Source organism: Peromyscus californicus, unplaced genomic scaffold, assembly GCF_007827085.1.
Source record: "Peromyscus californicus insignis strain IS unplaced genomic scaffold, ASM782708v3 Scaffold_12__1_contigs__length_115047231, whole genome shotgun sequence".
NCBI classification, from domain to species: Eukaryota; Metazoa; Chordata; class Mammalia; order Rodentia; family Cricetidae; genus Peromyscus; species Peromyscus californicus.
The window spans coordinates 109,944,960-109,960,537 of NW_026294413.1; the positions used below are offsets into that span (position 1 = coordinate 109,944,960).

At 46.7% G+C, this 15,578-nt stretch overlaps 1 protein-coding gene across 13 annotated transcripts in view; it reads left to right on the forward strand.

Moving 5' to 3' along the window:
* Cadps (calcium dependent secretion activator) overlaps window positions 1-15,578 on the forward strand; it is a 445,492-nt gene that overhangs the window by 248,039 nt on the left and 181,875 nt on the right. For all 13 annotated transcript variants that reach the window (XM_052734121.1, XM_052734120.1, XM_052734114.1 and 10 more), the window contains exon 7: window positions 12,312-12,423. In XM_052734121.1, coding sequence (XP_052590081.1) covers window positions 12,312-12,423 — 112 coding nt within the window. The remainder of the gene's footprint in view (window positions 1-12,311; window positions 12,424-15,578) is intronic.

A 15,578-nucleotide genomic window follows, 5' to 3' on the forward strand; every position in this document is an offset into this window, starting at 1 on the left:
ACAAGATAAAACAGTCATAGAGTGAACCCCTGATACCATGAGCCAAAATAAATCCTCTTTTCGTTTGAGTTCTGTGATTCAGGCATTTTGTCACAGTGAAGGAAAGTCATTCATACAACAGGGAAGGAAAGTGGACAGTGCAAGAGAATGAGACCACTGAGTATGGACCCAGGCTGCCAGACTCCAGACCCTGCACTCTTGGATCTATATTCCCTAGATATGGATAACCCACCTGTAACCATGAACTTTTGTTTATACTTGTATGCATGACCATTTACATATATATGTACTGAGCATTTCTCTCATCTAACTGTGGGACTAGCAGATAGGGAAGCCAATGGACATGTTAATGTCTCCATTTCTCAGATATGAAAATTGAGGGTTGAGGTTAATGAATTTATCTGTTTCATTATAGAAATAGGACCTTCTGGCCATGCAGTTCTCCCCTGATACACCTCATTTGTACAGAGGAGCTGAGCTGAAGAGGTTCAGGGGCTCTATCTCTCCTTGCTGCCTTTCCTGTTTTGCTATAGGTAAACCTCACTGGCCAAGGGCCTGTGGTGCACTTGGAATTCCCAGGAGCCCAGGCCATCTGGAGACTGTGGCCTAACTTGATGCTGAAATGGGCTTTGTATTGTCTTGAGTCTCCTGGACGCTGCAGGGAGTCCTAAGGCAGATTCTCGCTCAAAGGACACAGAGTGGCCGCTGGGAATCTCTCAGTTCTTTCTAAAAATGCCAGGCTACAGTCGAGATAACTAGCTCAGGTTACAAAAGCCATCCTAGGAAAATAGTCAGTGTTAGGAATACATACAGAGGTGACTGTCTGAGTCACCCAGAGGAGAGAATGACGCCTTCTGTCCCCTTGGCCTCTGCTGTTCAGGGAACACATCATTTTTTTTGTAAGGATTTAAAGCAAGCAGATGATTAGAGAAAGCCAGCTAAGTAATGGTGAGAAATGAGTTCTCTGGACTGGCAGGATGATGCCCTCAGTGCCAGTGAGTGGCAAAGACACTTTTGGTGATTTAGACCATGGCCATTCTTTCCCATACTAACCTATTCTTTGCTCCAACCTTCAGAATTTAGATTTTCTGTTGACTACCTAAGTTCTTTGCTGTGAGTTCACATTCAGGGAGTAAGAAATTCAATACAGGTTCTCTTTGCTGGAGACAGTCTCATAACTTCCAGGCTGTTGGCCTTCTGGTTTCCAGTGTAGCACGGGAGGAGTTCAAGCATCCTTCTCTGCCTCACAAGAGAAAGCGCTGAGCAAAGGAGGCAGCGTCTCCTCTCAGATCTAGCACAGAGATGCAGCTACAGGGCAAGTCACTGACCCTGACTGGGAGATTGCAACAGGCAGCTTCAGAGACTCAGGGCTGTTTAGGGGTGGAGTGGCCGCTAGGGACAGAAGTTACCTTGGGCCTGGCCAGGGTCTGAGTTCCTTGTCCTCAGTCCATTAACCAAAATTTGCTTCCAGGAGGGATTTTTGAAACCATTTTTATAAAGAGACAGAGTGAACACTAGAACCAAACTCAGGGCACGAAAGTTGGAATTACCAGACCAGGAATTCCTAACTGTGGTTCCCATGCTCAGAATTCTAAAGTCCCTAAGTTAGGGTGCATTGGCTCAGTTTTCAACTTTATGGTGGTGTGCAAGCAGCAAGCATTCAGTATGCATGCAGAACTAACACTTCAGGCTGGGGCAGTTCACTGGTGCCTGGGCTATGGACGTGTTATGTAATCCTTGCCCAAGGCACTGGGGGCACTGATGAGCCTTTGGCCCAGGCAGTCCCTTGATGTGAGGAAAAGCCACCAGGAACCTATAGTGTGTTGTTCAGCTGTGGCTTTCACTAGCTGACATATTCAATGTGTTTTCATTTCACATCAGTTTCAGCTTCAAAAGCGTTTTTTGGAATGTAACCCATCGTAAGCTAAACCTCTGCCATGGAGAAGAGTTGATGGTATGTGAGAGGAGCTATGTGACCGTAGCAGAGACAGAAACTTTAGTTGAAAAGGAAACAAAAGAAACTCTAGAAATCAAATACCCAGGCACTTGTTTTTTGAACAAAAGTAGCAGTGCCCTTTTTATTGTATAGTAAACAATCAGCTAGAGTCACAACATTAGTAAGGTCTCTTGTATTTGCAGCGTTCTGTGTACTATTTCCTGCAGCCTTGAGCCAATGGGTGTTAATTCAGTGATCCCTCTGCACTGGGCACAGAGCTAAATATTGACATACCACAATGAGAAGGGTGGACTTGGCCTCTGCCCTTAAGATCTTTTTGATTTTCTTACTCCATCAACCATGCCAAAGGATTTCAATGGGTTGCCAAGCACTATTAGATTTCACTCGTCTTGAATCTTACCCACATATTTACACATGTGGAAGTAGGGGTTAGATTTAGAGCTAGTGACTGTGATCCCACTCTGCCTTCTTTCAAGGAACTGTGCTAGGTGCTGGGAATTCTGAGGTGAAGGAAGCAACAGCCACCTTACCCTTGCCACTTTTCAGTCTAGCCCAAAGAGACCAAGAGAAATGATTCCAGAAGTAACCCCTGCTGCTGAATATTGTCCCTGGAGTTCACCTGTGGAGGACTCCCCTGCCACCCCCACCCCCAGCACCCCCAGCTTCCCTGCCTGTTTTCTTCTTCCTAGCAGTGAGCAGACTTACACTGTACATGGAAGGTCTGATGAGACAAGAACAATGTGTGGGTGGCTGGCAGTCTGACCAAGTCAGGGAAGTCTCAGAAGAACAGAAGTGAGCAGCCAAGTTCACGCGGATGCTTGCATATGGTGGGTCTCAGGTTCTGAGAGAGGAGACCCTGCAAGGTAAATGCCAGGAAGGCGAACAAAGGTTTCCATCCTTCCAGCTCCCAGCACCCTGGTCTGCAGAACTTTTGCCTCCTCCATGTAGACTGAGAAGTAGCCTAGCTTTCCTAGTACTCCAAAGTCCCCAATTTGCAGCCTATCAATTAGTCTGCATGAGACACACTGTGATGGCACAATTGATTCGCTTGGAGTAAATTATCACACAGTCAGCTTAAAGGCAGGCCAAAAGAGTTTAATGCAGTTGCCTCCAGGCAATTATTAACATTCCCTCTTAGCAACAGGACCAGGGCACTTTCATTCCTCAAAATGACACTCCTCTCTTGTTAAAGCCCAGTTAATTTTATGAGCTGCACTGATTTAACACCCAGCTCACATGAGCCATACACCTTGAATAAATGCAAATCCAATCTCTGTGGCATGAATTATGGCCTTATGCTGAGCATCACCATGGCAACTAATGATATCACCCCACCCCCACCCCAACCTGCAGAAAATCCAGTTCCCCAAGGGTCTTTATATGTCTGACATGGGTGTGTTCTTGGTTTACATATGTGTTCATAAATATTACTGTTATCAGAGAGCTTCCTGGTGGATGTTTGCTGTCGTTTGGGGGGTATATTCCCTTTATGGCAAATGTGGTTTTTTGTTGTTGTTCGTGGGGGGAAATTCTAATGAAAATTACTGTGTGTATTTGATTAGCAACATTTGTTGATAACATATGGTCCAAAAAGGCTTCTGCAAATAAGAGGCTTTAAATAGTAAACAGAGATGTGGCTGAGATGGAGCAGATGCTCTCAGCAAACACACAGTACGAGGTTGCTTTGCCCAGAGCTCTCTCGCCCTGCACTCGCTTTCTCCCTAGATCAAAGTGTCCGTTTTCAAAGCAGTGGCCCCTTGCAGTACATTTGCAGAAATAATGTGCTGTGATTTTAGAGTCACCCCTGCCCCTGGAATATGAATTGTCTGCTACTCGTGCTTCTTATTAGACATCAGTAATAATGTAGTGTGACCAAGTGAGTCAGCAGGTTCAAGTAGATCTCGGAGCAGCTTTTGGGCACCACATGTCTGAAATGCATTGAATTCCGTAGCCTGATTTTTCCAGGACACTAGGAGTGCTGCAGAAAGCTTTGTGAGGATTACAGGACAGCAGATTTTCTCACATGGGCTGAGCTGTTCTGGCAAGCATACATCTAGAGTTGATCTTGCAGGTGTGCTAGGTGCACACCTTTAAGGCACTAATGAGGATAAACATGGTTCCATTGCTGAGCAGGCAATTCTGCCACTGATAACAGGGCTTGGCTTTTCTGTAAGGGGCCAGGGAGCACATACTTCAGGCTTGTGGGCCGTGTACGTAAGGCTGGTACTGCAGCGTGGTGGCAGCCTCAGACAACCTCAGTGAATGAGCACAGGCACATGCTGATAAAATGTCATTATGCTTCAAACTTTAATTTCAATGCAGCCCTGTGTATCACAAAATATTAATCTTATTTCGTTGTTTTCAATCATTTACAAATGGGAAAACTGAGACTTGAGTCTAGAAAGATGGTTCAGTGGGGAAGACCACCTGCTAGGTAAGCATGAGGACCGGAATTTGGGTCCAGGTAAAAAGATGAACATACCTCCAACCCCATGCACCTGTAATCAACTCCAGCAATGTGAGAAGGGGGTGGAGCTGGGAAGGTAGCTGGAACTTGCTGACCTGCCAGCCTAGCAGAAAGACATCAAGCCAATTCAGTAAGAGGCTGTCTCAAGGGAACAAGGTAGAGAGTGACAGAATAGGACACTCTTCTTCTTCCCCTAGCCTCCACACGTACACACACGGGTGTGCATACACACACACCACATGTGCACACAACACATACATATGCATGTACACAAGACTTCTTGAAAATGTAAAAACCATTCTGGGTTCATGAGTGACACATAAGCAAGTGGGCAGCTGGAAGTGGCCCACAGTTCAGGGCTTATCAACCCTTGGCCTAGATCCCGGAAGTGAAGGCTTGGTGCCTTCTGTGTGCCCACTATTGACTCAAACACCGCATGTGCAATAGTCACCTCCTGTAAACCCTCCACTAACCTTCTGGGGTCAGTACTGCTCTTTGTTTTAATTGTTATTTATCACATATACAAATCAATGCACTAATGGCCGGCAGAGCCATGACCGGTGGGTCAGTTCCAGCTGCCCACTTGCTTAGGTGTAGTTCGTGAGCCCAGAATGGTTTTTACATTTTCAGTAATTCTTGTGTGCATGCATTTGTGTGTGTGTTGTATGTACATGTGGTATGTGTATATACATGCCTATACTTTGCTTATATCCTCCTTTAACCCTCCCCAACTGGCTTATACATATATTTATATCTGTGTGTTATATATATCATATATGTATATATGTAACTGATCCCATAATATATACATGCTATAGTGTATTTTCCTCCTTATCCTCTCTTGTTCCCCTCCCACCTTTTAGATTCTTACCTCTCCTCTCCTCTTCTACTTTCATGTCACACACACACACACACACATACACACACACACACACACACACACACACCACACATACCACACACACACACTCATACACACACACCAACACACTCACACACACACACACCACACACACACACACACACATATATACACACTCACACACACACACATACCACACACCACACACACACACATACACACAACACACACATATATACACACTCACACACACACACGCTCACACACACATACACACCACACACACCACATACACATACACACACATGCACACACCACACACATCACACACTCACACATACCACACACACTCACACACACCAACACACACACCACTCACACACCACACACATGCACTCACATACCACACACACCACACACACACTCACACACACACACATCACACACACACCATACACACACAACACACACATATATACACACTCACACATACACACATGCTCACACACATATACACACCACATACACATACACACATTCACACACACATATACACACACCCTCGTACATACACATACACACCACACACACACACACACACACACACACACGTGTATTATGCATATGAGAGAAAACTTTACATGATAACCTCAGTTCTATCCATTTTTCCCTAAGTGACATAATTTCATTCTTCCTTGTGGCTGACAAGAATCCCACTGTGTGTACACATATTTTCTTTATTGTGTTAATGGGCCATGTAGGCTGATTCCACATCTTGGTTACTCTGAACAGTACAGTAAACATGGGTTGTGCAAATCTCTGCAGTGAGGACTTGGGGTTGCTCAGGTATACACCCAGGTGTGCCACACTGGGTCATGCAGTGTTTGTTAGGAGGAAGCTCGATGCTTGTTTCTGTGGGGTCTATACTGACTTACACGCCAAGCGATAGTGCACAGGTGTTCTCCACCCCCACTTCCTCAACGGCTGCTCTTTGCTGGTTCTAGCCTCTGATGTAAGATGGAATCTCAATGTCTTTGTTCTTACTTCTAGGCTTGGTACCATTTCTAATTTATAGAAGGAAACTATGTCTCACACTCTTAAGTGCTGTCACTTCTGCATATGGGCTCCCCCCCAGCAGAAAGAGGCACACATGGGAAATATCCTACTCACTGATGCTGGACCTAGCAGCATGGGGGATGTCCTACTGATGCTGGACCATGTCCTACTGATAGATGCTGGACCTAGCAGCATGGGGGATGTCCTACTGATGCTGGACCATGTCCTACTGATAGATGCTGGACCTAGCAGCATGGGGGATGTCCTACTGATGCTGGACCATGTCCTACTGATAGATGCTGGACCTAGCAGCATGGGGGATGTCCTACTGATGCTGGACCATGTCCTACTGATGCTGGACCATGTCCTACTGATAGATGCTGGACCTAGCAGCATGGGGGATGTCCTACTGATGCTGGACCTAGAAGCACATGATGTGGTGATTTGCTTGTGGTGGATACTTACAGATGACATCCCCACTGAAGGACTAATTCAGCACAGTCCCTAGCTGTGGTGATTCAGCATTAATCAACTTGGTGTCCTCCAAGTTACTCTCTTGTGCCTTCTTACACTGGACAGATGCAGGTGCCCCACCACACACGCAATCACATTTGGAGATACAACTATAGGTGATAACCTTTCTATGGTCTTCATTTATAACCTGCGGCACTTCCTAACCTTGTCACTGGCATCCACATTCCTTCCAGCCCTTAACTTTGAGAGCCAACCGTTGTTTGACCTGCCAGCATCCATGCCTGGCTCCCCAGAGAGCCATCTTATGCTATGCTCTACATGCTGCCAGACATCACGGGCATTCAGAGTCACTGTGCTCCAAAACACTACCGTCTCCTAAAGGTAATCAAGGCCCAGGTACAAGAAGCTGTCACAGTCATGGTTACCTCCTGTCCCCTCTCCACAGTCCCCCAAACCTATGATATGATGGTTCACATCCTGTCACCCCTCCCTTTCTGGCTAATAATTAAGGATTTACTGTGTATCAGCCACTGTTCTTGGTACAGGAAGTAGGATTTGCTGAAAATGCTGCTCCCTCAAACAAGGCAGGCAGATGTGGGACATTACTGCATCAGAAGGTCCTGAGAGACAGAGGACTCTGGTTCAATACTGGGCTGTTGAGATCAAAAACTCGGACTTTGAGTCCCCTGTTGGTGATGCGCTGAGGTCCTGGTCCAGTTACTTAACCTCCTCAAACCTGACTTTCTCCATTTATAAAATTATGGTGCAACTGGGTGTTTTTCACAGAGCCACCAGAAGGCTTAAATGAGATGATCCGTAGAAAGCTCTGAGTAGAGGGTCAGAGTAAACATAAGCCCTCTGTAATTGGTGGCTCTATTAGGGTTTTGTAAGCTAGCTGAACAGGGTAACTATGATGTCATTGGTGATAGACTCACAGAGAAAGGACAGCTCACCCATCGGATTTTATCTGCCCTGTGTGCAGAGAGAAGTCAGTCAGTTAACCTTCCCAACCTTGGCTTGAGATAAATCTCATCAGCCCCTGGTCTTTTCAAATCAAAGTGCACTTGTGTTTCCATCCTGGGAAGCTTTTAAAGGAGGTTTTCATCTTAGCAGCCATAGTCGACGCACAGCAGGAGAAAAGGGCAGGGAAAACACAGAGAAGAGAAATAGATTTGCTTATTGATGCGTGGCCCACTGAAACACTAAAGTTTCTGATGCATCTCCACTGGCTAATTTGTATGTATGTCAAGTGTAGTGTTGTAGAAAACACATTAAATAATAAATCCAAAGTTAGAGCTCAAGGTGACTCAGAATCCCAGCAGTCTCAAAATGGAGTTTCCCTGGAGTTGCAGGGATAATTGATTAACTCACTCAAGAGTGTATGTGGAGGAATAAAGGAAGGAAGGGATATAGTGGTGGAGTTAGATTGTCATTTACTTCCCCTGAGTACCTTGGGACACATTACTGAATCCCTGTGCCTCAGTTTCCTCATCTGTAACTGTGAGTTTATAAGTGTAGACATTTCACAGAATAGTTGACACATTTTTTAAGATAATATGCAAATACTTATGATGCTTCTAAACTAGTCATTGTGGCTAGCACGGAAATGTCCAGGCACCAATTATGATAAGGAGCCAGTTCTTGCCTAAGCTGGAAAAAGACAAAGAGTGGACATTTTCATAACTTTTATTTCTCCACAGAGTAGAGGTGTAGGAAGGTCTGAGAAGTAGCCTTCACTGAATCCAATCCTTCAGGCAGCACAGGAGTTTCCTGTCAACAATGCAGAACAGCCCATACTGAAGAGCCATCCTCCAGCCAGGCTCCTCAGCTTAGGGTAGATTCACTCCATGCTGGCTTCAGAGGCCTGAGACAGAATGTCTGCAGAGGCCTCTGGCTCAGGAAGGGCCCCGGATTGCTTCAGTGTTCTCCTGTGACTGTCTTGCAGATTCTTGGTGATTTTGTCTATGACGGTGCATGTGGAATGAAGTTCCCCAAGGCAATGGAGTGGAGGAAGTGCTAAGGAAAAAAAATCCTTGATGTTTTCACACCATTTTAAATATTTTAATGGTGTGTGTGTGTGTGTGTGTGTGTGTGTGTGTGTGTGTGTGTGTGTGTGTGTCTTTTCTGTCTGTCTGTGTGACTTTGCCCTGAAGATCATATAGCTAGTCTTCATTTAGGATAGAATCTCTTCTTTGGCCTGCTTCGGTGGACCAGGTTACTATTTTGAAGTCTGAGAGATAAATTGGGGTTCAGCTGTGACCTGACGACTTGATGTGAGCCAAAACTCCCCGTAGGAAGGTGGTCACCTCTAATGGCTTGAGTTGCATCCAGTTATCCAGTTCCTGGGTCTCATAAGTACCATGCTGTCCCTCAGTCAGTCTGAATCATTTTACAGATCTGTGAACAAGGCATCCTTGAGTAGCAGCAGGAGCCCAGGCAAGCCGAGTTGATTTCTACTAAGCAGCCCAGGAAATCCTTGCACCCGAGGCAGGCCCAGCTGCCCGCCGTGGTACAGGCTCCTGGGAAGGCTGAAGTGGATAAGACATCCCTAGGCTAAAGGTCTCTGTGAGCTACAAATGAATTCATTGTCAGTCAGAGCAAATCAGTGAGAAAACCTGTGTCAAAATAAAAAGTAAAGGGAGGATTTGGGCTATAGTTCAGTGGTAGAATACTTTCCCAGCATGGGTGAGACCCTAGATCAATCCCCAGTCCAGAAAAGGCCAAGAAGAGGAGGAGGAAACAGGAAGGAGAGGAAGTGGAGAGCAGGCCTTTGGGCAGAGCTTCCTGGGGCAGCAGCAGTGGTCAGTGCAGACGGAATCAGTCTCTGCTAAGCCCAGAACTCCCTCTGGCAAGCACCGCAGGACAAGCTGTGCCCAGCAGTGCAGGTAGCGTCCCATCAGGTAGGAATGAAGGGACCTGGGGCCTTGTAAAGGGATGGACAATATCTTGACTTTTCTCACCTGGGAAATGTCAACTGAGGTGAAAGTTTTCCTAGTTATTTAGTGGAACTAGAGGAGCCAGGATGCAGGAGGTGCTTAATAAGTGTGTGTTGGGTGGATGGCACTTTATAGGGATGTACTACTGTTACTACACAGTTTCTTTCTTTGGGAATGGAAAGACAGCCAGGATTTACTGGGGTCTCATCATGTCCCAAGTCTTCAGCTATTATAATTACAATTACTGTGAGGTGAACTCACTTTACATTCAAGGGACTTGATATACTGGGGGTGTTAGCTCACCCCAAACCCTACAGTTTGTGTGTAACTCAGCCAGGATTTAAGCAGTAATGTTCTGGTTCAAGACTTTGTTATGGCATCTTTGCTAGGACAGATCCTCCCATCTCAGATCCTTATGAAGGTGCTGGTAACCACACTGGAAGTTCCCGGTTGTATGTGTATGGCTTTGCTGTTTGGTTAAAGCACATTTCTCTGTGTTCTGTCTCACACCCACTTGGTCTCTACTCCCTGATGCTTTTGTGCCTGTTGTGGCTCCCCAGTGGCTTCCGGTCCTTCCTTTCCATTACTCTGGTGATCCACTGCCCACTCCTTCTAAAGTCCTGTTCCTCTTAGATTCATGGAATTTGCTTCTTGAAGTACAACATTGAGACTAACTGTCATGTTTCTACAATTTTATGAAAGAAGAAATAAAAGCAGCCAATAAGCACAGAGTAAAATGTGAAGCCCACTAAGAGTCAAAGAAATACCCATGAGGGCTGAAGAGATCGCTCATCCTTTCAGAACACTTACTGCTCCTGCAGATGACCCAGGTTTATTTCCCAGAACTCACATGGCAGCTCACAGCCACCCATAACTCAGTTCCAGAAGATCTCATCCCCTCTTCTTTATGTACATCTAAGCACATAAGCAGTATACATGCATACATCTGTGCAAAACACTCAACCACATGAAACAAAAGTAAATCTTTTTAAAGAATACTCATAAAATGATAATGACAAAATAAGCCAGAGAAAAGGCAAGAAGCAATGCCCTGTGCAAGGTAAGAATGACATGCTTGGTTTATACTCAACAACAGATGTAGGGTGGCCTCTCTATTTACATGAAGTATCCAAGGAGCAGGTATTGCAGACTTTGAATATGTTCACCACTGTATACATAAATGATAAAAATGTTTCCTGATGTGGAAACATCACTCATCTAGGTCTCTATCCCAAGGAAAATATCAATCAAGGTAAATTCTTTAAGTATCTTATATCCAACTCAGTTGCTGTGATAGACTAATAGTTACATAAACTACAATGTATTTATACAATGTAAAACTGTAGTCATTAAAACCAGATGTTAACAAATGCCTGACAGTATGGGAAATTGGTTACATAATGCAAAAACAATCTGTAGATAAAAGCTGTTGTCCGTACTATTTCCTGCCCCTGCAAAAGAACATATATTTGATATTATTTATTCATTCAAAAATATTTATTCCATGCCTTCCATGTATGAAGCACTATGCCAAGTTGTAAGGGGTGCAATATAAGTGAAGAGAGCCCTGTGCTCATGGAGTAAAGAGAATGTAAGAAAATTCTCAAGTCAGCAATCATAAGTAGGTCAGTTTCCCACAATTCACTGGTGGTTGGATGCAGAATGAGATGCTGTGCTGAAGATAGGTTTGTACCTGGTCCCAGCTTAGACCGTGAGATCAGAGGACATGTTCTCTCTGAAGGTGACATTTAGGCCATCCCTAAAAAGGCCGTGAAAGTAGAGAGAACTGTGCAGCTGACAGGCAGTACAGAGGTAGCAGAGGCAAGAGCCCATGAAGGGAGCGGGTGAGAGCAAGGGCACAGGGAGGGGTCAGGGCTGTGCCTTGGAACAGTGCCCAGGGTGATGTGAAAGGGTAGAGCAGACTCAGTACACATGGTGACAGGTCCACAAGATACTCAATATGCAGCTACATAATGGAGGGAGGCGGGGCCTCGGAGCGTGATGACAGGTGAATAAGGAAACCACATCTGAACAGCTGCTCCACAGTGTGAGCCAAGCCCTGGCTCCACCCCCATGCTGGGTAATCTAGGCTCTCTTCTGGGGCAGAGACTGAGTGGGGAAAGGACAACCCCTCACTCCTGGCCTTCCGTCTTACGGACCTTCTTGGGGCCAGAGCTCCTCTCAGTCCTGTTTTCCACTTATCCTTGAGAGCAGCTCCCACCTGGGCCCCGTGGCTGCTCAAGTTGCTCTGTAAGGACAGGTATTAGCCGAGACGCAAGGCTGGTGAATGTGTGCTGTTTGCAGAGGAGAGAGCAGCAACGGGAAACTCTCTTCCTCTGGCGCTAACTGCAAGGCACTCTGGGAAGGCCCATGGCAACTTCTGAGCATCTGCCTCATATTCACCTCCCAAGTTATCAACCTTTTCTGTCACTCCGGCAGCTTTGGGGGACTGGGACTGGATGTGACAGTCACCCTGCATTTGCTCTTCCTGGGGAGAGGGAAGAGTGACCCGTTGCCAAGGCGCACCTATCCGAACTGAATCTATCATTCTCTCCATAGCTGGGGCACCCAAGGCGACTTCTCCACAACCCACGCGCTGCCGGCTGTTAAAGTAAAGCTATTCACAGAAAGCACTGGTGTCCTGGCCTTGGAAGACAAGGAGCTCGGACGGGTGAGTCTCCCTATAGCAAGGCATGTGACAGAACACGGAGGGGGTCTGTGGTGCCTCTCTTGCCTTGAGAGCATGAGGAAGTCGTAGCGCAAGTGCTGAGGGGCCACAGCCTGGACTGAGATAAAATGAGATAAAAGAGAAAGTAATAATAATAATTAAAAGGGAAATTACTAGTGTTTTAATGGGGACATTCAGAATATAAATACTTGAAGTGTTCTGCTTACTCCCAGGTGGAGAACACTGTGGAAATGACAGGTTCGAGACCCACCTGTTGGAGGTGCTCTGGGTGGCAGGGACACAAGCCAGCATGTCAGTGAACCAACTGACTGAGCTGTTAAACAACTCTAAGGAAAGCACCCTTGACTGCCCTGGAAACTTGTCCACAGTGCCAGGCTCTGAGACGTCACACATAGTTAGTGTGGGGATGAAGTTGGCTGCAAACAGGTTTGTTATGTCTGCCAATATCAGGTGGGAACAATAGAAAGTCAGGCAGGCTGCAGGGTACTCCAGTCCAAGAGGATTCTCCCTCCTTATCCAATGCTGAACATCCTGCCCCAGCCATTCAGGGCCAGCAGAGACCAGACCCAGGGATACTGTGATCAAAATATCTTCGAAATAGAGGAAATGCCCCTTAAGTGTGGTGCCACGTCCCTGAGAGACATAGTTCTCCGTACACCTTGGTTTGTAACTCTGGTCCAAACATCATCAGTGTCTTCAGACCTTAGACTAGTCAGTTGCTTAATTTGCTTCAGTGAGTCTATATTTTTTTTTCTATTAAAGTTCACTCAAATGATCTCATTTTAATTAATTTCCTCTGTGATGAGCTTATGCCCTGAAAAATTCACACCCCGTGTTGCCAAGCATGAGACCAGCACATTGTGAAGAATGGGAGTTGGAAGTTTGGTTTGTTAATGTTGAATAGACACTGTTACACCTAAAACGCCTGGAATAAATCCACACGGAACATTTCACAGTGGCTATCTTCTGGCTAAATCATGCTTTCCTCACCCTTGCTGGGTTGAGAGAAAATGGACGACCCCTTTTGCATCGCTTCTTTCTTGAAGGATACACTGAGCATTCTACAATTTGTGGGTCCATATTCTTCACAACACGGGCTGCCCTGCCCTCTCCAGCAGGGCCCATGCGGTGCAGCACCACTCCCTCAGCCACCTACCCTGCCATTGTTCACCTATTTGTAGTGACTGTGTCATGCAGATGCCCTCCTGCCGAAGCACCCTGCCAGCTTCCTGGAGAATCTCAGAATCTCAAATGGTCATGTCAACTGAGTGCGCAGCTGCACTTTGCAAAACCCAGGTCCCCAGGAAATCATAGGCTAGGGAGAAGGCAAGGTAGGAGAGAGTAGACATTCCTGTCTCCCAAGCACTCACCACTTCCATGTGGTTATTCTGCTTAGGTTAAACCAGCGTTCCAACTTTCCTGGTAGAGATGTGACAAACCGTTTCCGAGGAGTGTGAGAATCTTGTCCAGAGCCAGAGGCACAGAGAGTCCAGCCACCCCAATTCCATCCACGGCGATGCTACACTGGGGATGGTATTAGGCTCAGCCCTCGGGGATTTCACAAGTGTCCTCCAAGGCAGATAGTCACAGGAGCCCAGAGGGATGCAGTGACTGTCAGGAGTGCTGGCACTCACCAATCATCTTCACACTGCATTGTCCCTGTGGAGAAATTAACAAGGTGGTGGGTGGAGGCCGTGAGATTGTTGCTGTCCATCCAGGGACTCACTTCTTCGTGACTGGACACTAGCCTCTTCCCCCTTCACGCTTCAGGAACTCTCCACTGAATCCGAGGCGCAGGCAACACCATGTTTTTCACGTGCAGCCACTCTGTACACCGTGTGGATCTATGTGGTGAGCTAGTGCTACCCAGCTGAGCAGAGCCTCGCACCAGAGCCCCGGGGTTAGCTTCGTCCCTGCAGACATCTTCAGTTTATTCCATCCTGTTAGGTCTCATGCACATAAAATTTTAAAAAGAAACAAATCTTTTTTAATGTACTCTTAAAAATTTTCTTGAAAGTAAGGAGAGGTCTGTACCACCCAGGACCACCCTCACTCCCAACCCCAGCCTTCCAGAGTGTCTATGTGGGAGTGATTTACTTGTTTTCCCACATTTTAAACCAAATGAATCCTCCTTAAGTGAACAAAAGATTCATAGGGATTATGATATATATGATTATATATGAGTATATGTGCCTGTCCCCACACCCTCGCCAGTATGGCAGGGTTAGCAAATGTATCCAACCTGTGCAGTGGCAGGTCTGCTGGGTTTGGGCGTTAGTGCTGCACACAGGGTGAACAATGCGAGTAAACTTAGGTGGAAATCCTCAGCCGCCAACACTTACAGAGCACAGACATAAAGGCAGAAGTTACAGTGCAGTGTGGGAAGTGTTCTGCCTGAGTCCTAAGAAAAATGCACACAGCAAGAGGTGGACCCTCTGTGAAGTGGGGTTGCCTTTCCTGGGGAATGCAAGCAGGTAGGGAGAGAGAAATTGGCTCAGACCAGAGATCAGCCTGGTTTAAAAAAAAAAATAGGGTTTGGCAGTCTCAGAGGGATGCCCCGTGCCCACACCAGGAAGAGGAGCTCTGATTGCTGGGGTTCAGCTTCCCGTAGGGTGGGTTGTGGCAGCCAGTTCATATCCCCACATCAAAGCACAGCACATATGGGCCTTGTCCAAGACGACAGAGGCTCACTCGGCAGCCTGGAATGCCCAGATGAGATGACAGGTCTGCCTGTGGTCCCCACACGTCCAGAAGGGCCTCGTGCTTCCAAGTGCAGACACACAGGAAGGGGGCTCCAGCCCACCTTGCGCGTGGCAGGCTGCTGATGGAGACAGAAATGCCGGGCCCTGCAGAGGAGGCCTTACCCGAGAACGACTGCAAAGGAGCTCAGGAGGAGGCTTTGTGGAGTGGCCAGTCATGAGCGGTGGCCATTTGCATTCTGAATGGACACCATATCGCCACCAGGAACAGCACCCGGGGTCCATCTGGTGGAGGGCTGTTAATGAACTTCTGGTGTACAGAGACCTCTCCTGCACTGACTTTACCAGGCAAGCAGGAGCTGAAGGAAGCCACGGACTTTCTGCCCCTGGCCTGGCCATCATGCTCTTCCCAGCCCTCCCTCTGCTGCTTGCCAACGC